Source organism: Platichthys flesus, chromosome 2, assembly GCF_949316205.1.
Source record: "Platichthys flesus chromosome 2, fPlaFle2.1, whole genome shotgun sequence".
Classification (NCBI taxonomy): domain Eukaryota; kingdom Metazoa; phylum Chordata; class Actinopteri; order Pleuronectiformes; family Pleuronectidae; genus Platichthys; species Platichthys flesus.
In genome coordinates this window covers 17,111,739-17,136,080 of record NC_084946.1, presented here as the reverse complement: position 1 = coordinate 17,136,080, position 24,342 = coordinate 17,111,739, and the positions used below count along the sequence as shown (strand labels likewise).

The 24,342-nt window shown below is 39.1% G+C and overlaps 1 protein-coding gene across 2 annotated transcripts in view; it reads right to left on the bottom strand.

The window, feature by feature from the left end:
* Positions 1-2,415: 2,415 nt before the first annotated feature.
* LOC133967252 (testis-expressed protein 264 homolog) overlaps positions 2,416-24,342 on the bottom strand; it is a 30,854-nt gene continuing 8,927 nt past the window's right edge. The window contains exons 3-5 of one of the 2 annotated variants that reach the window (XR_009924027.1): positions 9,479-9,644; positions 7,050-7,419; positions 4,090-4,209 (exon numbers count right to left, since the gene is read on the bottom strand). Coding sequence is in view for 1 of the 2 variants with exons in the window: in XM_062402579.1 (XP_062258563.1) it covers positions 3,929-4,209; positions 9,479-9,644 (447 nt within the window). In the remaining variant the exon portion in view is untranslated. Of the gene's footprint in view, positions 4,210-7,049; positions 7,420-9,478; positions 9,645-24,342 lie in introns of both variants that reach the window. The other variant, XM_062402579.1, reaches the window with a different exon arrangement.

The window sequence follows — 24,342 nt, the reverse complement described above, 5'->3', positions numbered from 1 at the left end:
GCTGAAAAGGCTGAGAAGGAACTAAAGGAGGCAGGAGCTCATAGTTTTGATGAGCTGCTTAACACTGACCTTCGAGAGGAGGTGTAGAGTGAAATAGTCCGTGCACATGAGGTGCTGCAGAAACAGGAAGACAACAACAGGCTTTTGTTGTGGTAAAAGTTTTTGGGGCGGGGACTGGGATTCTTTCAGATAGGCACTGACGTCCTGACGTTTTCCTGAAACATTCTGAAGGGGCTGTCTGTGAGAACCCAAACGTCTGAGTCAGATGCTCTGCACATTTTTTTTTCATAACATCTCCCTCCAACCCCTGGTAGAATGTCTGGGTGAGCCCATGTGAGTGTACAGTAGGAAAATAACCACATACAGATGTAAGCAGTGGCTGATTGGGGCATATTGAGGGCAGACAAGGTATGCATTGGTCCTTTCTCACAGGTTCTGCCTTATCTACAGGTGACAATAATGTACTCAATAAAAAAATTGCACACAGCAAAACAGCAATGGTCAGATGATCAAACAGGTTGAAAACAAACCACATCGAACCAGATCATCAAAACCTCTACATTAGGGCAAAGTAAGTTGGAGAGTGAAATGTTGAAATGTACGGCAGAAAAAAAAACATGTAGCCTAAAAATAATAGTTCACAGATGCGCATGATTTCAGCGAGCTACTACCACGCGTGTGTATAGAAGAGAAACCAGAGTACGCCCACAGCTCGCCTTTAGAATCATACACGCAGAAAGCATCTCATCAATTCTCTCTCACTCTCAAAGCCCATCCATCTTGTTTAACTTTATCCTCTGGGAACTTAGCCCCGTCTTTAGAGTAATCAGCATTTAGATTAAAAATGCAAACAGCCGCTATAGATCATCTTATTTGTAGAGCATCTGTCAGGTCAAAGCTCAGCATTCTTCCAATTAAGTCGGAGGCAACTCCAATCTGAGGTAAACTAATGATTAAGTGACTGTATGTGATTCCTGGTTAGCTTGTTTTCTAACAAGTGCTTGTTCTCAGAGAGTAAGAACTTACAGGAGTTCACCAAGTAACTGTCAGCAAGGTCATTGAAATCTATAGATCTCCATTCATTTATGGTCTTAAATAATGTCCCAAAACCCAACTGTTTTATTCGTAAAAAATACATGTAGAAATATAACTACTGCACTGTGGTTGTACACCTACACAAACCAGTGTTGTGACCTTTAATTTGACCAGAGAAACGAATCAATTAATCTTCGATTTAAAGAAATTGCCTAAAGGCAAAGTCGACACATCATGTTCAGGAGCTAAATTACATGATTTGTGAGGCCATAGTGACCTATGACCACCCAAATCTAATAATTCCATCCTTGAATGTAAGTGAACACTTGAGCAAAATTTGAAAGGACTCTCTCAAAGCGCTCTTAAAATGATGTGTTCACAAGGTAGGAAAAAAAGAAGAGGTGACAGTGACCTTTATCTTTGACCTCAACATTCTAACCAGGTCATCCTTGAGCCAAAGTGAATGTTGTGCCTTTGTTTATGAGGATAGAGCCACATGTTTTCTATCTGAACTTTGTCAAAAGGCTTCCATTATTTTGTAAACTTCACAAGAGCTTTAGTCTGTATACAATACGTTATTTTCTGCAGGTCTGAATGTACAGTCTCCGCAAGATGACCCACACTCAAAGCCAGCAATGGAAAAGTACAAACGTCCAATTGCAAATAATACAAAGGTTTACTCTAAATAAGTAAATATAACACACTGATTTTTCTACTTGAGTATAAGTAAGTCTTTTCTTTGGAATATACTTCAAGTATTTCAAGTAAGAGTACTTGAGAATGTATGGATTGATGGATAAATACTTTATTACTATGTCATAATACTTTACAGAGGGAAATGTATCCTTTTCTATTCCCTGATGCAACAGTCAACTACATCAACATTGCTGGTGGTCTCTTCTGACTCTAGTTCAGGTGTTTCTTCACCATGATGCTGCTGTGCCAGAAGATCATGGCTCGGACATATTTATTAATATATGCAGTAGACTAAATCTAATTAAGTAAAGAACAGACATGTACTTCAATACTGTTCTTAAGAAATGTACTTAAGTACAGTATTGAAATAAATCTATTTTGTAGCATTCAACCCCAATTAAAAGTAAGATGTATCCGACAATTGAATATGGCTAGTCACATCAGGTCAACCAGAGTAGAGTGATAGGCAGTATCCTTCATATTGGTCAAAAGTAAAAATACTAATCTGACAAATCATAAATGCATGAGGTCAGCAGGGGCTGTGAACTCACTTAATTTTACAGATACACATCATGTTCTGCTGCCTGCATCCTCCATGAGAGCGTGGCTCACCGTGAGCAGCTTGGTGTGATCTCTTGTGCGTTGGAAGTTAAAGGATATGGGTCAATAAGTCATCAGGTGGTCTTTGAGGTAGAAGCTGCCATATTTATTTCAAAGAGGAACGAGAGATGGAGGCAAAACAAGCAAACAGAATTGCTGTTTCTTAGCCTGTGCAAAGAAACAGCTAAATCAAGTATTCTAAACAGAAAATGAAAAAGCTGGGGATCAATTTGGGGGCATAATTCAAAGATACCACAGACTAGATGTAGAGTGACTCTACGTCAAGTTCCAAAGGTAGAGTCAGAGCTTTGCTTTCAGTCGTAGTGGAATGAATATTAATGATCAACCCACTAGTCTTGGCTGCACAATTAAAATAATAATAATGTCCTAAATCTTAGAGGTGGCCAAGAAGAAGGTAATTATGAATTCATTCACCTTGTGCCACAAACAGTCATTTAAAATGCACATTATAATATTCATAACAAAGCGCACAAATATAAAAAACACATGAAATCAGCGAAGAACACTTTGTGAGGTCTGTGTGCTTAAAACAGTTCTCTGTTTTAAAAAACATCCTTTGTAAAAAAGTCAAAAATTTCCCTTGAAATTAATTTAACTCTACATTTTTAAATCTACGTAACAATCCTCTAAAAAATAAAACAAACATCAAGTTTTCCAGCAAAATAAAGACATGCTTCAAAAAAATGGCTATCATCATTTCAGATAAAATATTGTGACATTCAAGTAAAAGGATTTGGGTAAGAAATACTCAGTTCAGTGGTCTATGATTCTGACAAACCGCCACACTTCTGTAAAAAAGGTTTGTAGAAACTCTTAGGACCTGAATAATGTTTTCTGTCAACACCACATTGAAGCTGTTGCATTCAAAGATTCAAGGTTAAGTCTGGTGATTACTCCATATTTTTTGTTACTGTCAACAAATCCTATGAAAAGACAATAAGTAACAGCAGATGTATAGAATTGTCAGTGTAGCCAAGGCCTGTAAAGATTATTCCTCGAACATTGATCTCCATTGTGGGAGAATGTAGTCGCTGTAGTTTATTACCTCTGCCAAGAAGTTCATGTTTTTTCCTTTTGTTTGTTTGCTGGTTAGTTAGTGAGATAGGGTGTATTTCCACATTTTCCTCATTCTCTCAGAGAATTATTCATGGATTGTGATGAAAAAAGTCAGGCACTGATATTTATGAGTTTGTGCAATTTGGTGGAAATCCAAATATAAATCCAGGTCTTGTGACAGAGATATTTGCTCTCTAATTGCCATTCTAGTTTTGAATTGATGAGATGCTGTTACCTAACTAGTCAACATCATAGCAAATGTGGATTCAATATTTCCCAAGAAGAACTCGTTTTACTATAATTTGCTAAAAAAAATGAATCTTTCAGCAACGTGAGGAAAGATAATTTACTTATTTGAACGGATTTACATCTAAGACAGACAGGTCTTTCAAGGCAGAAACTGACCGACATGTAATTGGTTTAAGTCTTTTCATGTGATTTCCATACAATAAGACAAACAAACAATAGCTTCCCCCAATCCCTTTATTCTATGATCCCTAACAAATATGTCTCTGAACTTTCACTCCTCCCCTCCAACGACACCTAACCACTGCTGAGTGGGAACCTCCGGGCTCTTCTGGACAGAGTCTTCACGAAGCCCCGCCTCTCTTTCTTCTGACTCGCGTCTGCCGGCCAGCTCTGCGTCCAGCTCTTTCAGTGAGGTTCCCCTCGAGCTTCTCCCTCTGTACTCTCTATCGCCGTCTTCAACAGAGTGGACCAAGGAGCCCGCTGGGGACGTCTCTCTGCTGTCTGACAGGAGAACCCCACTCCCTGAGCTGTATTCACTGTTCGAGTCTGCACCTAGAGCAGTGATAAAACAAAAGGGAGGGGGAGGACAGATGGTGAGAGGGCTTATATAAACAAACACCACATGAGGAAAGACTCGCTGCCCAAATAATACAGGGCAGTGATTCAACCAAAATCTGCATGGTGGTGGTATTTGAGCTGCACAGAGTCCTATTCATTTTTTATCACACATGCAGGATAACATCAGAGTATTCATCCTGAAAAAAGTTTTTTGAAATGAAATGCTGTCAATGTTTCATATGGGACCACATGTGAAAGATTACTAAAATACTTTAGGGGCATAAAAACACACCATCAGTTAAAGAGACAAGATAACCAACGGCCTACAGTGATATCAAAATAAAGCTGTCTCTTATACTAAATAGGTAACTTGTGCTTTTAGTAGACTGATTTAAAAAAAAACAATTATTTGACTAATACTTGCTTACAATGCCGCTTTTATTCATGATTGTTATACTGTTGACATGTTCATAAATCTACAAACCACAGAGAAATGACAAAATCACATTTTCTTTGCATTTTGCACATTCCAGTCCGACATGGTCTGATTCATGATTAAGACAGAGCAGACGTAGTGTAACCTGCTTGTCAGTGTTACATATTTTCCTGGTCGATAATGAACTATGAGATGAGCGGTAGCACCTTGTACACTGAAATGTTGTTAATTAAAAAATCCGGAAGGCTACCTGTCTTCTGCTCTTTAATTGGATTGGGATTATATACGGAGCCCAATAACTTGTTTCTTTTGTGTTTCTGAGTGTGTGCTTTGCAGGTAAATATAATCAATATCATACTGTGTGTGTGTGTGTGTGTGTGTGTGTGTGTGTGTGTGTACGTACTTGTACTCATATCTTTGTGAGGACCATACAACCTACAGTGAATAAGGGCATTTTGAGAAAGTGAGGACATTTGGCTGGTCCTCACTTTCTGACCCCCTTTGATGGGCTACTTCAGGTTTAAGCATTAGGGTTAGAATTAGGTTTAGGTTAGGGGCTCGGGAATGTATAATGCCTTAGTATCCTCAAGATAGATGTACAAACTTGTGTGTGTTTGTGCGCCAGTCTCTTCACAATTTTGTCAGTGTTGGCACATAACACTCTCCACAAATCAATACGTACATATTGCACATATCCAGCCTGTCCTTAGGTGCAGAACTGATGATGATACACAGATGGTGAGAAAACTGACGTTTCAAATGAAACAGTGGACACAGAACCACCAAGAGGCAAATCAATCATGTTGCAGGTGATAAAATACAATGGCTGAGGTTTGTGCTGGTGACAGAATGGCTGAACAGGCTGAAGACTTGTTTTTTAGATGTCACATGTTAGAGGCGAGCACTGTCTATAATCATTGAATGTATATAAAGATGGATGATGCATCTCCACTATGCTACATCGTCAAAAGATTAAGCCAAAACATCCCAGCCACTTGTCTGCAGTATTGATCTAGGTCACGTCGGTCCACACGCTCCACCAATCACCAGCCAGTCTCAGCTGTCAATCATGCAGTGTTAATCTGTTTTAAAATCACTATTAAACTTCAACAAGTAGGAAACTGAAAGATAAAACTCGAGATATGATCATGGTTTCTGAGCTCAACTGAGAGAATTCCAACAAGCTTAACGCAAAAAGAGGGAACGTTGTTGCATTGCGATTTACGAATAATACAGAACATTAATAACACTGAAAATATACACAAGTAAAACAAATTGTATCAAGAGCAACTGTGTACTTCAACGTGGAATTTTAGCCATGTGCTGTTTCACTAAAGGCTCATGTTACGTCACACGTCACACAAAATATGATATTAGAAAAGACGGGCAGTGAGAGATATCGCAGTAGCAATAACTTCATGTTGACAGAGAATATGAGACTGGGACGACTGAGCTCGAACAACAGGTGGACAACAAGAATTTAAACCAAACTATAACATGACAGAAAGTGAACTAGGATGATTGTCACGGATTGGTAGAGAACATGTTTACAAATATGTGCTGAGCACAATGTACTGCACAGAACACATTTCTGGTTATCTTAATGAAAATGTAGTAGAAATTCAAATAAAAAAAACTAATTGAATGTAGCCACAAGCTGTTCCTGATTCAATTAATACCACCTTGTCTGCATGTGATTGATGGAGGAAAGAGAAAAATGAAATAAAACATTAAAAAATATGCTCACTGAGGTATGAAAAAGCAACGAGTTTGGTCTCACGTTGGCTTTTCCTGCGCTGGTTGAACGCCTGAGGCAAGGGAACTAATCTAATCAGACATTAGGGAGGAAAAATCCTTTACATTAGACTTGAAATCTTCACTTTTTAAGCGGAAATTGTATCTGCATTTGATTGAGCAGTTACGTTTTGCCTTCTGGCATCAAATCTGTAGTCAAATCAGCCTGTCAGTTGATCCATTGATGGAACGTAAGAGTGTCAAAAATGAATGTGCTTATTACTCTTTACACATAATAACTATTATCAGTCTGAAATCCTTCAGGTCAAAATCAGAGCACACCAAGGTGTTATTTAAAAAGTGAAAGAGACTCAATTAAGATTTTGCTGAGACATTAACCATAAGATTAGATGGACACAATAAAATTGGTAAATATTGGTATATTTTCTGTAAAGATTTATTAAGATCCTTTAGCTAAAGTCCCACTTTTTTGTGTCACTTTTTCTATATAGTTTGAGTACATCTTATAAGTGTGTCATCTCCATTTAAAGGATTTTGCCTCATTTCATCTTATAAAATCCTTCTAGTGGTGTGGGGTGAAATATGACGCTCAGCTGAACATGAAAACTTGTTTCATAGGTATCCATGATGGAAATCCTCTTACCTCCTTGACAGATTGAGGAGGCTGAGGGGCGTTATTCCACTCAATGAGACAGGTTCAGTATGGTGGGCAAAGGAGCAGCGGTGGTGGGTTTGGGGGTCAGAGTAACAAAGAAGCCTCCAGTTTACTGAATGCTCCACTGACCTGGCAGAGTTCAACCCAGTGTGACAGGAGCACGGCTATCTGTCACATTATCATTCACCGTCATGCACCCAAACGCACACTGGGCTCGTGACACATGACGAGCTCTGGATTTGTCAGCTTCACTCTCAGTTTCTCTCGGCTTTGTACCAGAGCCTGTGGATCCAGAGGGGAACTTCTGAGGTGTGTGAAGTTTTCAGCTTGTGGATGGGAGCCGAAGAAAGATGGGACACTGGATGCGAGAGGTTGGACACAATTGTCGAAGTTGACACAAGGTAGACTTTTCAAAATCATCATTTTAAAAATCAGACCAAGACACAAATGCCAGTGAAACAAATCAATCATTGTAGAATGTGCTCCTCAGTGCCTCCACCACTGCACCAAACAGTGGAAACTCACTTGCTTTTGACTGGCATCCTAGACAGTTTTTATAATATCTGACAACATAGCACACATTATATATTAATCACAAATACTGTGGCTCATAAAATGTCAGGAAATAAAGAAAAAAAGCCCATCACAGGTTCCCCGGAGCTCAAAATTATGTTTTCATATCACTTGTTCTAGCTGACAACAATAAGCAATATTTATGAATATAAAATAACAAAATACATGTGGAGCCTGTTCCATGCATCAGAAACCTTTCTAATAAGTCTAGGTAGAACCTTACTTAAATGGTTATGTCCAGTAAGGCGATATAAATATTAGGGAAGATTCCTTTCACCCGTTTATATAAATAAATAAATGCGAAATTTAATTGAGAAAATATATTTTAATAGTAAAATGAGAACATAAATGCAGATCTTTTTTGCATCGTTTATTCTGTAATTCCTGTCGGCAAAAGTATGTCTGATGTCCGTAAAATGCTCAAATTGGCCAATGGTTTGGAACAACTGAATAAAAAGGTTGGGCTCTAATTTGAAGTCCTCTTTATAGTCAATATATACATTTCTTAGTCCCCTACATGTTTAAAAAGTATGTCCCGTTTGTAATCTGTCTTGTTTTTTGAATTGTTTGAGTATTTATGTTTCCACTGGGTTATATTTGGATTCATTCTAAGGTCTAGCTCTGTTGAAATGAATTTAATTACACCACATGGCCCCAGTCACAAAGCGGTAGCAATTAGGTTCTATGAGGCTGTTATCATCAGACAGGCTTATTTTCACACTTCATGTGAACTCATGATCAGACTCGCTTCATCCAATATTTAATGCTGCAAACACTGCTCCACGAGTTCTCATGAGTATAAATTAGTGTCAAGTGGAATCGTATAGAAGTGCTTGTGCATTGTTTACAGTCAAAGTGAGAGAACCATATGGATTCCATATTGCTGTGAACGACCCCTTGGTGGGTGTCACCACACTTCCACTAGAGGCTGTTGTGTCTTGGCTTTTCATTAACACCTACGAAGGTGTCAGTCACAGTTTTCCTCTGCTGGGCTGCTCATAAACAAAACAGCAGTAGTAACAAGGTCCAACCCCCCTGGGTCCAACCCAAGCGGTAACAACCAAATCTGAAAGCTGAGGCCAAAGCAGAGGTGTCTTTAACATGCAGTTTCCCGATGGCCATCAGAAAGTAGCTTATTGTATTGAACTAACTGTGAAAAGTTCAAACTTTTTCCCAATTTTAAATCTCGTTCACATAGTGAAGCGTTTGGCAGCTGGAGAACCAGATATTTCCCGTAGGACTTGGTGGAGACCATAAGCAGAGCGAGAGTAAACACTGAAATGAAAGTCATTTGGTTGCCAAAAACAACAATTTATGTCAATGCGGCTCCATATCTGCTGGATTGTTTTCAAGTCAACTTTATAAAAGGTGATATTTCTGTAAGTCAGTTTGATTTAAATTGTCTGGTCTGCGGAAACAAAAATCCCAAAAAATCAGAAATCAGTAAATGACCCAGACTGGGACAACATTCATGTTTTCTATAGTCCCATAATAATTAGGAAAGGTTTTATTTTATGATTCAGATTCGTGATACAAACCGTTTTTTCAATATTCCCCATTAGTGAGTTTCCATTATCACCTTTAGTATAATTCAAGATCTGCTTTGCATGGAAAAGGTAATCACTACATAATGACTGGTTCTGGATCAGAAAAAATACTGAAAAACCTTCTTAAATTAAGTGTAATTTTAAAGTAATCATTAGTTAAGGATGGTGTTGAATATGAGACATTACATCACATAGATATTTCAGGAGTAACACAAGCTATTCCTGTCGTCGTGAGCAGCTAAACAGGGTTTTGATTTGCAACAAACATGTATGTGCTTAGGCAGTGCAGTCATTTACCTGAGACATCTGTATCACTGTGGGATTCCTCTTGTTCTGAGAGCCTCCTTTCTACCCGGCGGGCTTCAGGGACGTAGAAATCTCCCTGCCGGGCCAAGGGGGCCATGAACTGGATCTGATCCCCCCTGTAGATCTCAAGGAACGGATGTGCACACAGCCTCCTCTCCTGTAAGAGCAAGTAGGGGACAGTGAAAAGTATGTTCACATACAACAAACATAACTTGATTGTACAGATATTCTTTAAAGCAATTTAACTGTACAATTCAGTAATATTAAGAGATAGAAAAAAAACAGAGCAGTTCATAGACTAACCAGAAGGTCAGTGGTTTGATCCCAGTCTCACTTCTGCATGCATAAGTGACTTTGAACAAGATACTGAATCCCAATGAGGGTATGTCCTGGCAATGTATGAGTGATGTATGATAGAGAAAATGCTGCACACAGAGGCACTGTACAATGTGAGTGTGAATAGCAAAACTGTAGAGTTCATCAAGACTCAAGTACCATATAAATACAGACCATTTTCCGTTTTAACTGTACCTGCTCTGGAAATTTTCCAGAAGATTTCCCTCAAGCCCCTTATTGAAATGTCAGTGTCTGAAAGAGTACAGCAAGCATGCGGGCCTAGTGACGACTTCTTCTTTTTTTACATATGGAGGGATGCAAAGTGGAGGAGAAAAAATATCTCGGGATGACAAAGTGGTGCGGGTAATGTAGAATGTGAAGATTTTAACTTTGAAAGACACAGATTCAAGAGCTTTTGGTGATGGGGCTGATGCAGAAGTTGAAATGTTGAAATGCTAATGTGATTTCTGCAGCAGAATGAATGCGTCATGTTCTGCCTCCCGCATGCTCCTCTCAGGCACCAGCCCTTGGCTGAATGTTTCAGACAATCTCCTGCTGTGTTCTTCGTATGTGAAAGGAAAACTTTCTGAAGTGAAAATGGCTTGACTCACATCTCTACCAAAGATAAAACAAGTCCCTTCAACACTTGCAAGTTGACACACATGTACATGTAATGGACAGAGGAAGCTCCATAACAGGATACAAGTTCAGACTCGCTGCCAATACAACACATGATCCTGAGTGAGAACCTGGTTGGAACCTGACTGCTCCACGCCTGAACTCAAATGAATCATTTCCCCCTCTTTACATTACATTACATTACATGTCATTTAGCTGACGCTTTTATCCAAAGCGACTTACATTTTTAGAACACTCATCATTTTATGAGGGGCCATCTAGGGGTTCAGTATCTTGCCAAGGACACTTAGGCATGCAGGTGGGATAGAGTGGGATGTGAACCGGCAACCTTCTTGTTGCAGAGCACCCGCTCTATCCCCTAGGCCACGCTCTCTCTCTCTTCACACCTCCATGCTCAGCTCATTTCAGATCTCTGTGATCTGTCTTTATGAATGCGCAGCCTCCACACTTCACACTGCTCCAACTGCTGCTCCCCTGCTCCTCTAGAGAAAGCTGGAAGTCTCACGTGACAGCGACCACTTCACTTCTCCGGGCTAATTAACCTTTCATACACCGCGCTTTGTTATTCCACTCATGCAATGCCACTGTCTGTTACATTCCCCCTTTTGGCATATTCTAAATGTCGTGCAACAGCAGAAACACATTGCTGTTGCAGTGCAGTGTATCCATGGATTCAATTATGCATAATAAATTTGTTTTAATTTGCTCAGTTTGATGCCCGTTGATGTCCATTTTGCTGCTGCCAAAGTGCAACAGTTTTGCTGCTGCTTGATGCAATATGACTAAGTAAAGAAGATACTGATTATGATCTGTTGTGATATTATGCAGGCTACAGATCAGAGCACAGACTGAGGAATTTAGTGTTGTTTGATATGAGGATATTTTCCTAATAACTCCAGAAATGAGGCTCACATATCCCGAGAACCGTTTGGTACGATTTGAACAAACAATACATTTAACATTTTGTTTTTATTCACGTCAACAGGCACGTTCTCACAAGTGATTCTCATGTTTGGGCTTCCGTTTGCTGAGTTGAGCTTTGAATGAACAGGGGAACAGCTCTTTGTGCACTGGTGCAGACAGTCATCACTTTTTCACAGATAAATTACTGCAGGTCACTTTAATAGATTCAGGAAGAAAGCTGCAACCAGTGTACTCACAGATCAAGCAACCAGCCCACTCCAAACGGGCAGGTTAAGAACAGGAAATGCACTAGTTGCTTTAATCAAAAATGCTTTTGGCATAGGCATTATACATTAAATTGAGGATAAAATCGTGTTATTATGAAGATTGCTGCATTCTCACCTCGCACTTTTTCCTCTAACTCCGCACCCTTGAACGATAATAGACTTTATTTAATTCATGCCATCTCTCAACGAGTTTAAACTGTTCGGATTATTAGAGTTTCTTGACAGATCCTGAGAGAGCGGAGTCCCCGTGGTCCTTGCTGACAATTCGGTTTCAAACTAAGTGGAAACTGGAAGTTTCTATTTAGTGGAACAACAGCTATGCCGAACATGAAGAATATGATTATCAGAAAGTCTGAACACATACACACAGACACACATATGGTAGACTCTTTTGAGGAGACAGCTGAATTCTTATAAAAAAACTATGTCCTATCATCTCTCTCACCGTCTGTCTCTCTACGCTCGTCTAGCTGCTGTCTGCAGGAAAGTTTCAGTGATTTTGGCAACATCAATTATCAGAGAATTTCCTCCTCCAGAAACATCTGCATATCAGCTTCGCTTTGGCTCATCAGCCGAAGCCAGACATGGACTACATATTGCATATTGATGTGCACACATACGTGCTCCCACACGTTTAACTTGGCATTTCAGCCCCCATCAATAAATTATCAAAATGCAAAGAGGATGTTTAGCAGAGTCGTGCAGTCAGTACAATTGCTACACAGACGCGTTCAGCGTTAATATTCCACTCATGGATTCTGATTGGTCGGAGCTATATTTGCTCTTATTTACATTTGGCTACTTGGTGTTGTAAGTTGCACAAGAATGTGTTGGAGAGGGACTCGCGAATACAGCACTGGAGAAGCTGTACTAAATAGAAGCAGGCTCAACAGACTAATGGCATACTTAAAAGAGCCAAGCATAAAAGCCTTATTTGCCAAGGGAGCACAGTAATATGGGTTTTAAGAGCACTGCATTTACCCTTAGAAGAAAATAATAGGAACACCAAACTAAAAAATTATAATAAAGGACCTGACACAGAGAACAGCTTCTTTCCTGGTTACACAACTATCATACTAATCTAGACTGCAGAGGGACAGCGTACAGTTCAGTGAGAGACAAAGAAAGTGCACATCTGTCTGCTTCAAAACATCCTATGAATGATTAAGTCATGTTGAGGAGTGATGATTCAGACAGCTGCAGAAGATTCAGTTGTTGAATATAAATTAAAAAAAGAAAGAAATTGTAAATGTTTTCAGAAAAGACGGGGTCCTGTTTCGGGTCTTGTGTCATCGAGACATTGTTATTGTGGGAAATGGAGACATCATGAGAAAACCCAGTTTTCCCTCGAAAGTAGGGAAAACTGGGCCCCTGCAGTATGCCCCTAGAGACCACAGCTATTATGAAGGTGAAGAGCAAAAGAGTCAGGACCGCGAAGATTCTACAAGACGACAGAAGACACTTAAGGTTGAAAACATACTTGGGCTTTCTCTAAATGTAAATAAAACTGGGTGTAGGACAGAACAACTAATCATGGTGATTTGACAAATATAAAGATGGAAATAAAATTCTCACTTTCCTTACCATACTTTTTTGGAACACTTATAAATCGGGCTTCATTGACAATCTGTTACCTTAAAGTTACCTTAAAATACAAAATAAAACTTAATTACAAAAGTTTTTCATCTGCGCATCTGCTTTTATAACTGTCATTTTTCATGTCTTCTTCTTCCCCATTGTTTTCTTTTTCGCCTACACACTAAACATTTACTGAAAATGGATCCTGACATTAATTCCTCGCAAGGAAACAGAAGGCATGAGCTCCATAAGCACTCAAAGCTTTAGAATGATTTATGAAAATCATTAATGAAAGGCGGAGGGGTGAGGTACTTTTCAGACCATGGACAGACAAGTGGGTGAAAGTAGAAACAAATTTAATATAAAAAGGTTATTCATTCTGGATGGATAAATATTCAAGAAAAGGATCCACTCTCACTGTTGTATTGCGTCAAGAGCTGGAAGATTTCCAAATAGTGAATAAGAAGGGCACATCGAAAATAAGAGACTTTCATTAAGCTTCATGAAATAAGACAACCTGCCGTAGCTGTTGAGTACATCAACTATTACTAGACAATGACCCCAATATCTTACTTAAGCTGACAGGCAAATGAAATAATGTGTGCACAAGAACTACAGAAAACATTATAGAGGAGAAATTTGAATGTTTCATTGTCTTCAATGAAGCGACTAAATGATCCAGAAGCATCACAATAAATTGCCACACCAAGCAAAGTGATGTGCACTTGTGCATAATGTGTATTTTTGTGTAAGATGAGCAGTGTCCTAGAGGTTAAACTATTACTTTACTAGCAGGGCACCAAGAGATCACATACCTCCCTCAAAGCCCAACAGTCCCCTAAATACAATCAAGCTGCACCAAATTCTGCACATTAATAAATATCAGTTCCCTTATCATGTCTGAATTATTACCTTGGGAATCAGTGAAATGTAAAAAAAAAAAATTGAATAAACCATCTCACAATGTTGAAGAAAGTGATCTAAAAAATTCCAGGATGTGTCCCATAATCCAGACCCATACTGCATCATTCCACCAAGTTTCTACAGACAAAAAAACAGACTGGGGTGAAAACATAACCTCTTTAACAAAGATGGTAAGTAAATGGACAGACACATCTTATTAGAATGATTAACAATCGATCATTTAAATGGTTTTCCAAGCAGGAAAATAAAAGAAACCAACACATGTAGTGCCAGTTCCTCCATCACAAGGATTTGTTGCTTTTGGACATTTAATCTGAGAATACCAAACAATCTGGAGAGGTAAGGTTAGACTTCAGGAAACTGTGATTTGGTTACCTGTGCTAGATATGTTGTTCAGGCTATAAACAGTACCAAATTATAAATGATAATGCAACAACATTTGCAGCATATAAACAATCACTGGCTTAAATCCTTTTGTGCATTATCTGGTTATGAGTGATAATGGTGAGTTGACATTGTTAATCATTAGTGTCTTGACATTACACCATTGCTTACAAGCCGAAAAACACCAGACCTGCTGCAGAGAATAACGATTTGCCAACTTAATAGGTTCTTAACTGTAAAGACCTTGATTTTAATGATTTTGTCAACATTTATTGTGAGACTTGAGGACATCATTAGTATCTCAACACCCACACGAGGAGCCTATAATTACCACTGACTCCATTCACTGGTCAGTAAGCTACAACCTATAACAAGCCTCAAGCCAAGATATACAGTGCGGTCAGTATCGCTGTTTGCTATAAACAGAAGTCGCGGGACAGAGGGCAGGCCAATAATTAGACCAGCAGTGGAATCGCTGAGACAAATTGTGCTCGGTGGGCTTTTGTAATAGGGCAGGGGATTGTGGATAGTGTACTTATTGATTTTTCTTTGATTTTCTCCATAGTCTTCCCCGATGGTTTCAGGGCCTCGGGGGCCCGGGAGAGCACTTAAAGCAGTCCAGAGTTACAGGGTCAGAGCAAGGTTGTTGTTTTTTCTCATTCTCCCCGGCACAGACATGACAATATTTTTAGGGCAGAAGGATCTGTGTTATTGTGCTCCTCTAGCATGAAAACCTTATAACATTCTATGAACAGACATTAAAAAAGGCCACCAGCTCATGACCTCACCTTTCTTTTATTCAATTGTTTGAAAATGCAAGAAAAACAATTGGCATTAGGGGCAGAGCTGGAGGTGTCCATCTTTGCTTAATAATGCTTTGTTTTAAGCCGAGCCAATCATGACTTGAAAGGAAGATTGAAGTCGTGAATCACAAAAGAAGGCTACTAAACCATCATCATCCTCACCTGTACCTTCCTCGTCTTCACAGGCTTCAAATGTACGTATCAGCCCGTGCCAAAGCTGCTTCACGGGGTGGGGGGTGGGACGACGACGTTCAAAAGGTGCCGCAGGAGCTCCGTTAATCGCTATTGTGAGTTTAATTATTGAGCTAATTCACATGTCACAGTTAAAACGTGTAATTGCGGTGCTTTGTTCTAGTGAAAGATTGTGAAAGGCAATCTGACACAACAAAAATGAGTGGAATGAGTTTTAGTTGAAGGGGACTGCCACAAGCACAAATACACACAGGTGTGTACACATGGCCCTTTAATCACCTCGCACACACTCGCTCACGCTGGCTGTGTGTTTGCAGCCGCTCTGCGGTGGGAAACGGGTGAAGAAGAGATAAAGAACCAGGATGTACTAGTGTCCACTCTGTTTTTTTTTATTCTTATCGAATTAATCAAGTTAAATAATAAAAAGAACATCTGACTAAATTGTGTAAAGGCCAAAGTAATTTAAGAGATTGACGACTAATCTCAGCCTGTTAATTGGGGTTTTGATTGAGTGGACTTGAGTTAACGGGTGTGTGCAATCATTAAACTACTAGAGTGAATGTCAACATCTGAAGGAGAAATACGGGAATGATGAAGAATAACTCATTTAGCATCACCACATATAAGACTCATGCGTAATATATGCTTAACACATTGGAGTGCAAGATCAGTAAATGCCCTCATGGTATGATCATTATAAACTCTAAAAGCCACATGATCGTGTAATAACTACATATCTGGAAACAAATTAAGATCCCACGTACACATTTCCACATGAAACGAGGCGACTTTGGGGAATAACACAATGGTTAGTTTATAGTTTTCCTGCAGCAACGGAAGCAAATGAAGCCTTGAAGTTGTTGCAGACAATTCCCAGGTGTCCCAACTGTAGTTTATTACTTACAACGCGTATTCAGTACAGGGCTTGTGTTGGATCAAACTATGGTACCGAACAAACTGGAACGATAAGTACAAAGTAAGAAAAAGAAGACAGTGGCTTAAAATGATGGAACGGACAGCACAGGACCTGAGGAGCTGGTTTAAGAGGAACTGGAGAGAAGGGTGACAAGCAAAGCAACTGTGACACATTTGTGGGAAATTCTGTAATAGTGTTCATGAAGATACACTGAGTGGACTGAGATAAATGTTATGTAAAGATGCAATATGTTAATTAGAAAAACAATATTAAAAAGGTATGAAGCATTTGTCAGTTGTATTAAGTGAAATGACGTAAATAAACCCCCAGACATCCTGTGTGGAGGACATGCAAACTCCACACAGAAAAACCCAGACAGATTCAAACCTAAGCACTTGTGAGGCGACGGGGCTAACCACTGCATCAATGTGCCACCAATTGGTGTTCACCATTTTTGCCAAAACACATTTCACTACATTAACCCCTTCCCACATGCTAGCTATGACCTTCAATTAGGAGATATGATATTAGTTTACTCATAAAGATAATAATTGCGTGTTGACATTAATTGAAGATTAAATATTTGGTATCATGGAACAGAAAATGTCTCCACATCAATGCTGCAAGTTAGTATTGTTTGACCAGCGTTTTAAGTTGTGATAGATTTCAGCTTTTTTACTCACAGTAATTTAATATGTCAGTTCTAAATTGCGAGAAGTGTTACAAAGTGCACACTTTCCTGTTATCCGTTTTAGACGAGATATTTAGGATTAACAAATTTTGCTGCAATTTCCCTCTCGAGCAGAAATACATTTTTCTCCAGTGTGGAGCTGGAAGCGTTGGTGGAGGGAAGGTCTAGAGGCACTCTGGGACAGCATAACAAATAAAATGCATACATTTGGACACGAGAGGAGTGGAGAAAAACATGCTGCGGTACTGTAGAGGGGGAATAACCTCAGTCAAGTCTGACATGAATAAAACCTGTGAACGAGGATCCAGAGGAACCAATTGAATTTTCATGAATCTCCCCTTGATCTGGAAGTTCAGTTTCACCACAAAATTTACAATGGTCCTAAATCCAAAAGGGAGATCCTGGTAAACCTGTTCTCCTCAGCACATAAGGCCATTATTCTATTGCTGCTTTTTCAATAAGAGCTGCAAACAACAGTTATCTTCATTATCAATTCATGATTTTTATGAATAACTGAATCACACACATACATAAGACAAAGCCATGCTAGCATTTGTGAACTTTATTATATATTTCTCCTGTGCACCAGCTTAGTTTTGCACGTAGCGTTTGATTGGTGCAGGTATTCGCTCTTTAAAGCAAAAATAATAGTGGGGGGATAAAAAAGTTGTTCCCCCATTCCGCATGAATAAGTGTCCTTGAGCAAGACTGAACCCCAAATAGAGCCCGACTGCTGTGCGATTGACACAGTGCTGCACTGATGCACTGTGCTAATGACTAGATAAATATAAGACCGTACTGTAAAGCCCTTCGAGTGGTCATCATGACTAGAAAGTCTTTCTATAAATACCATTTAAAGTGGCCAATTTCGCCGATGGTGGTTGCAACACCTCAGCTGTCACACTAACCAGGCTGGATGTACAGCACAGTAGCAACACAAGGAGAAATGAAGAGCTGACTATCAGAGGAAATGCTGCTGAAGCTGAACCCCTTACTAATATAAATGTGATCATGATAGTGAAAATTACCTCACTAGAACTTAAGTTGGAGAAAATATCAAACCTAGTGTAACAATGAATGAATATGCACCTTCATTTTAATGATATTTAATAACAAATAAATAAATTACTCCTAGTTGGGTCTCTGGTGATTTGGCTCTATAGCTACTGAGTTTGTGGTAAATTTACATGTAACGTGAGTAAGTGAAGCCTGTGGGAATAAATAAAAACTATTGACCTTCTGCAGCATTTGACTGTGTCTAAAAAAAGTAAAGTTCACGGTGCTTCCAGATCCGATTGGATATTGTATCGACTGCGAAGAGAAGCTGGATAGATAGATGGATACTTTATTAATCCCGTGGGAAATTCAGTAGGAGAAATTATACGAAAATATTATCTTGATAATTAGATTAGAACTAGATATTACTACTTATTAACTGTGGAATTAATGCATTCTGCAGCATTGGATCGCAGGATTTTATTTAGAGTAAATTGTTGTTCTCAAAAGTGTCTATTTGGCCACAATCATCTTGTCAGAGACAGATTGTTCAAAGGAAAAATAACAGTTTACTATTGTTCTATGTGTCTAATGTTCTTCTTCTCAACATTACAATGAAGATTGCCCTATTATGTTAACATTAATATTATATTTATACGTTTTTTATACGTCATTGCTATTGGTGCTGGATGTGAAGAAACATTGTTTTCTAAAATGAAGAAAGATCTTGGTCTCTGAGGATCTTTACTAGACGGACAAAAGTAGCTGAAGTAGACAGAAAGTTTGATGACGATTAAATGCATAATCATTACTCCTCTATGGACAACCTCTCAGAACTAAATTCAAGGCATGTTTTATTTCAGTTAGGCCACTTAGGGTGTGTGATTTCATAAGAAGAATAAACATGCTTTACCGTCGGTATACCTGCATAGTTACACATTTTCATATACTTATAGAAGGACAGGCAAGAAATGACTTTTCAGTTTTGTTGGTCATTTTAACTGAAGCATGTCTGACAAAACGCTTCTTATATTTTGCATAGTTTGATATCAATACAGTACTATCAGTTATCAATATGCAGCAGTATTCTCTTACATAGAACTTGCACCAGATGAAACATGTTGCAAGACAAATACTATGTTGTTATAGAAGAAGATTTCTCAGGGTATAAAAACTTTTATCATTATAACAATAAAACTGACCTTTTTGTCTTTTTCTGACGTGGCAGCAATTCTCTTCCGCAGCGAAACTTTGCAACAGTGAAACTGGTATTCACAGAACATGTGGCTGAGGCGGCAGTGACATTTGACGGTTTCCTGCAGCGAGTGTGTTAATTACAGTAATCTGTAAGATTATGGAGGATAACACTCCCTCACTTCACCACCATTGCCCTTTGCCCTCACTCCTCCTACTTCCCTTGACTAATCGTAACTGATGAACACCTCATATTAATGCAGCAGTTCTTCTCAATTTTCTGTTTGGCTTCGTCAAATTCTATCAAGAATGACAAAACATCTGTAACAATATGTGTTTCCTAAACAGAACAGTCTTTTTTGGCCATTTCTCAGAATCCTCTGCCTTCACACAGAGGAGGGGGATGATGGAACATGGTATCTTCACAGCCTTTTCATGGTCTACATTTCATTTGAAAGCCCGGAGGAGGAAAAGTGCTTTAAAGTGGCCAAAGGCATAATTAGTGACAGCAGTTGCTGCCAGTGCGAACAATTCAGGTGTCACTCAAGCAACAACAGTCTTTACACGGACTTATTCAACCCTGACAAATGAACAAGGACTGTTTGAAAGTCACTCAGCTGAATAAAAGCAGTTAAGTCGTAAGCCGCTTCTTTATCTTTCTCATTTTCTTAAGTTGGCTCGCTGAAGTCTCAAACCTCTGCACCTTGGTTTGGTGCCCCCGGCCTGTCGTCGGACTCATACTTGACTGGTTCACAATTGCCTCTGGGATTGCTTTTCAGAAAATCCCTCAATAGGACGCGGCAACAAATTCATTTAATTTGCTCGTCTATCTCTGTAAAAGAGACAACCACATTGTTTGAACGCTTTAGCCGGCACGAAAGAACAAGTGTGTTTTCTCTTCTATTATACTGCAGAACATACATCGCAGCTGTACGACCAGAAAAAAGTAGTTGTATAAATGCAATGTGAACAACTAATATAGGAACAATTTAGCAAAGACTGTTGGTCTTTTGGTAAATCAGCCAATCACAAATGTGTCAGCAGCAAGTTCCACAATCCAGGGTAAGATCCTTTTTGTTTTGCTGATTGCAACCAGTTTTCTATATATTTGTAAAACAAATCTGAAACATTTAATTTGTTCCTTTTCCTGAGGGCTCCAGCTCAACTGCAGCCAGCAGCTAATAAGACAGCACAATATTTGCTGCCAGGGTTCCATTTTGAAGGAGTTTAGTTAAGTCTCTGTAGCTCCACAACATGTTGTTATTTATGCGTTTTCTTCTGTTGTTTTCCCTGGCATAATTTCTCTTTATACAAACACTGCAATGAAGGACAAAGCATGAAACTCGACAATATACAATAACAGTGTAATAATATTCAAAGCAGGCACGACAGCACACATATTTTAAGCGTTGGCTCGATCTTTACATCTGGAGTGATTGATAAGATCGCCACTGGCACCAAACAATTTGTACCATATCTAAAAATATCTACCTTTGCTCAAAATGCAATCACACCCCACTGCCTGATATTGATTCAGAGCGACAGTGCAACCGAGAGTAAAGTTTAAATCAGATCAATCATATGTAGATGTGACATTAACAGTAGATTCCCGCCAGCTGCTGGATGAAAGTCATGTTTGAACGTTTGACTCCGCAGAGCTTCCCGAGGGGTGATATCGCTCGTAGGGTTGTGATGAAACATTGGTGGTAAAAGAGATTTAATGGTTTTGTGCATTAATATGATTAACAAATTAAGATTAAAAAAACAGACGACAATGATTTGACTACAATGGGAAGAAATAACACCTGTTAATAAAGTCTTAAGCTGAGCAGCACTTTATAAAGTCCAATCTTATTCTTATTGTTGCATTAAGAGTAATAATCTAAATTTCTCATTCTGGTCACATTGTTTTACTACACACCGTTTCTGTAATGCAAGACACCAGGAAAGATTGGAAATGATAAAGGAGGAAAACAGATGTGATGCTGTGAATGTAAATAGTTCCCACAACATTGAAAGATGAGACTGAGGGGATAAAGAGGAAATGTGTCTCATCTTGTTGGAAATAAACCTTGAGCAATAATTCAGAACCAGGCAAGTTAACCAGCTAGTTTGTACCTTACTAGTAACTATAGCTCAAATGAGTGAGATGAATCACACTCATTTGTAAGAAACTGATGATAACTTCCTTCTTACTCACAACCAAGCAATGTATAAAATGGGTAGATTTTACTTCTAAGTGTGGTGTCTTTAAAATGTATTGGAAATATCATTAAATATGGGTATGAAGGCTTGCATTATAAATTTGCACTTGCAGTCTATTGGAGAGTTTGGGCTTTTGTGGGCTCAAATAAACAACATTATGGTCAATGAAACAACTATGTGTGTAACAGACATGGCTTTGTTTTAAGTCAATAAATAAAACATAAACCATATATACTTTGAGAAGTCCTGTCAGACAGAAGCCCAGAAATCCCAAACCTATTTAAGTCTGACAGATGGAAAATAATCCTCCCAACCACATGGTCTGATCCGTGCACCTAGTTAGTGTCATTGGTTGCAACTGAAACAGACAAAGTAAATGTTCCAGTACTGGATGTTTGACTGCAACTAAAAGTTCTGTACGAGAAGTAACTTAAGAGGTTTGCATTTAGTGCCAATGGCAACATGAATGAATGCAATGATACAAATATTATTTCATAGAATTACAATTGGGCTTCCCTTCTAAATCTTCCATCATCCTCCTCCATGACTCTGTCCAGATTATGAACCTTTTCTGACCTTTCTGATTTTACATCACAGTTTTGCATGTGTTCAACAGGCCCTGCGGTCTAACATCTGTGCACTGCGCTGCATCACTCCCGCCCTCTGCAGATGGTTCTTATAAGAATTTGCAAGAGGCTGCACCTTTTCTTCCAAAAAATGAGGCTTGATTTTTGTGCTGAGGACGACTTCATGATCTCTTTACCATGACAAAAATAAGAGAAATTGCCATTTATAATGAACAAGGGAAAATTAGCTTTATATTCAGCCCAGAAGCTCTGCGCTGCAAAGAAATTTGTGTGCCCTCCAGCAAACAAATGTTCCATCATCTGCCCTTCACAAACCTTTAGATCTCGGTGAATGTCAGCAATATAATCCTCCCGATGCAGTCTGAAGGCCTGGCCCCCTTGCTTGAATCAAGTCTCAAGACACTAGGGTATCCGTGATGCAGCCCACCAGTTAAAAGCCGAGGCACAGAAGAAAAAACACCGGGACCGATCAATGGTCTGAGTAGGCAAATATCAGGCCTAGCCATGGGGCAGAGCCTCAAAGTGTGTGACAGACAGAAATCATTGTGCCATAATAAGCCAGGCATGCTAAATGCTGATGAGCTTGTTTGAAAAGGTCTCACCACTTGGGATATTTGAAGTGCCATCAACAGCATGCATTATTCACAAAAAGAAAGCCATTTGGAGGTGGCTGTTCGGCTAGGCTGCTTCTGTAAAATGTGAACTATATTAAGATTAAATATTGTTGTTGAACTATATACAGTGCACTAATGAAGTATTCACGATAAAATCAAAAGCTGTAGGGTTTCATAATTTGTTAATAGAGTTTTCAGAGCATTTGCCCATTCACACAGATCTCAAATGTGATGTGAACTCTTAACAGTCCTCTACTATGGTTCAGCCCCTTTAAGCTCTTCATTTAAACTGGCAATTGATCTACTTCGATCTCAAACCCTTCAGGTCACTTCAGCGATACCAGAAACACTTACACACACTTTAGGTCCTGCAAACACACCGTTTCCTACTTACATTTCAATTTCACTGATAATTGACCTGCTAAGCTCACATTTCAACTCATTTAACAAACACATCAGCTACTTTTACTGACACCTCAACTTTAACTGACGCCTTAAACTGTGACTTCAAATCCTTTCACTGGCACTTGAACTACTTTAACTTGAACCAACTCCTTAAACTGACACCTCAACTTCTTTAACTAACCTCAAGTTCTTTCACTGACACTTCAATTCCTATAATTTGAATCCACATGTATAAGGCAGCATGACATGTCAATTTTTTAAATGTTGTAAAAATTGATAAAAATACATTTTAAATCATTAAAATTGTATTAATTTGCTCCACATTGAAAACATATTTTGTCATCACTCTTTCAAATTTCCTGTGTAACATGTTTTCAGTAATATTTTTAGGATTCAGTTTTCTGCCATCACAGGTACCTTTTAGAGAACACCAGATAAAGGTGCATTGTGGGTGAATACAGGGGAAGCAGCAGAATCAATCTACATGCGATAACAAGGTACTGGATATTACAAAAAGAAAAAACGGAATGACTTGACTTGGTTGTTGTACATTGTGGTTTAAGACCACAGTGGGACACCAAAATCCCCATTAAGCAGATATTGGAGAACGCAGCTGTATATTTTAATATCTAATGCAATACCGTTGGACCTTTCTCGCTTTTCTCTTGTGAGTCAGAGGAGAAACAGCTGCAAACCGCACATGCACTGTGAAACTGTCCAACCTGTGCGTGATGTTATTTGACCTCTAAACACGTCGCTTGTGGATTTTATGACTTGGGCTGGATCGTGTTGTCTAGGGGCAGAAACCACAGATCACAACTCCCAAATTATTTTTCACCAAGGTCAATCTTGTTTTAATGGAAACCACGTTTTGAGACAAACAGAGAGCAGATGGACAATTTGTATTATTCATATTCTGCCTTCTTATGTCAGCCTTGCTACAGGATGTGAACATAAGCGGTTCTTCTCAGCATCAATACAGATAGGAGTGAATAATGGACGAGGAAATAAAATCCACCCACATGAGACCCGCCAGGCTGCTGAATAGTATCCCACTGCATTGAGAGGTGCTTCAAATATGTTGTCCACCAAACTGGGAGGGTGTATCTGTAAGCACTAGAGATTTCGGCCTTATGCCGGGTTCACACCGGGCGCGGTAGCAACGCCGAAGCGCTGCTGTTATCAGCCTGCAGTAAAAACG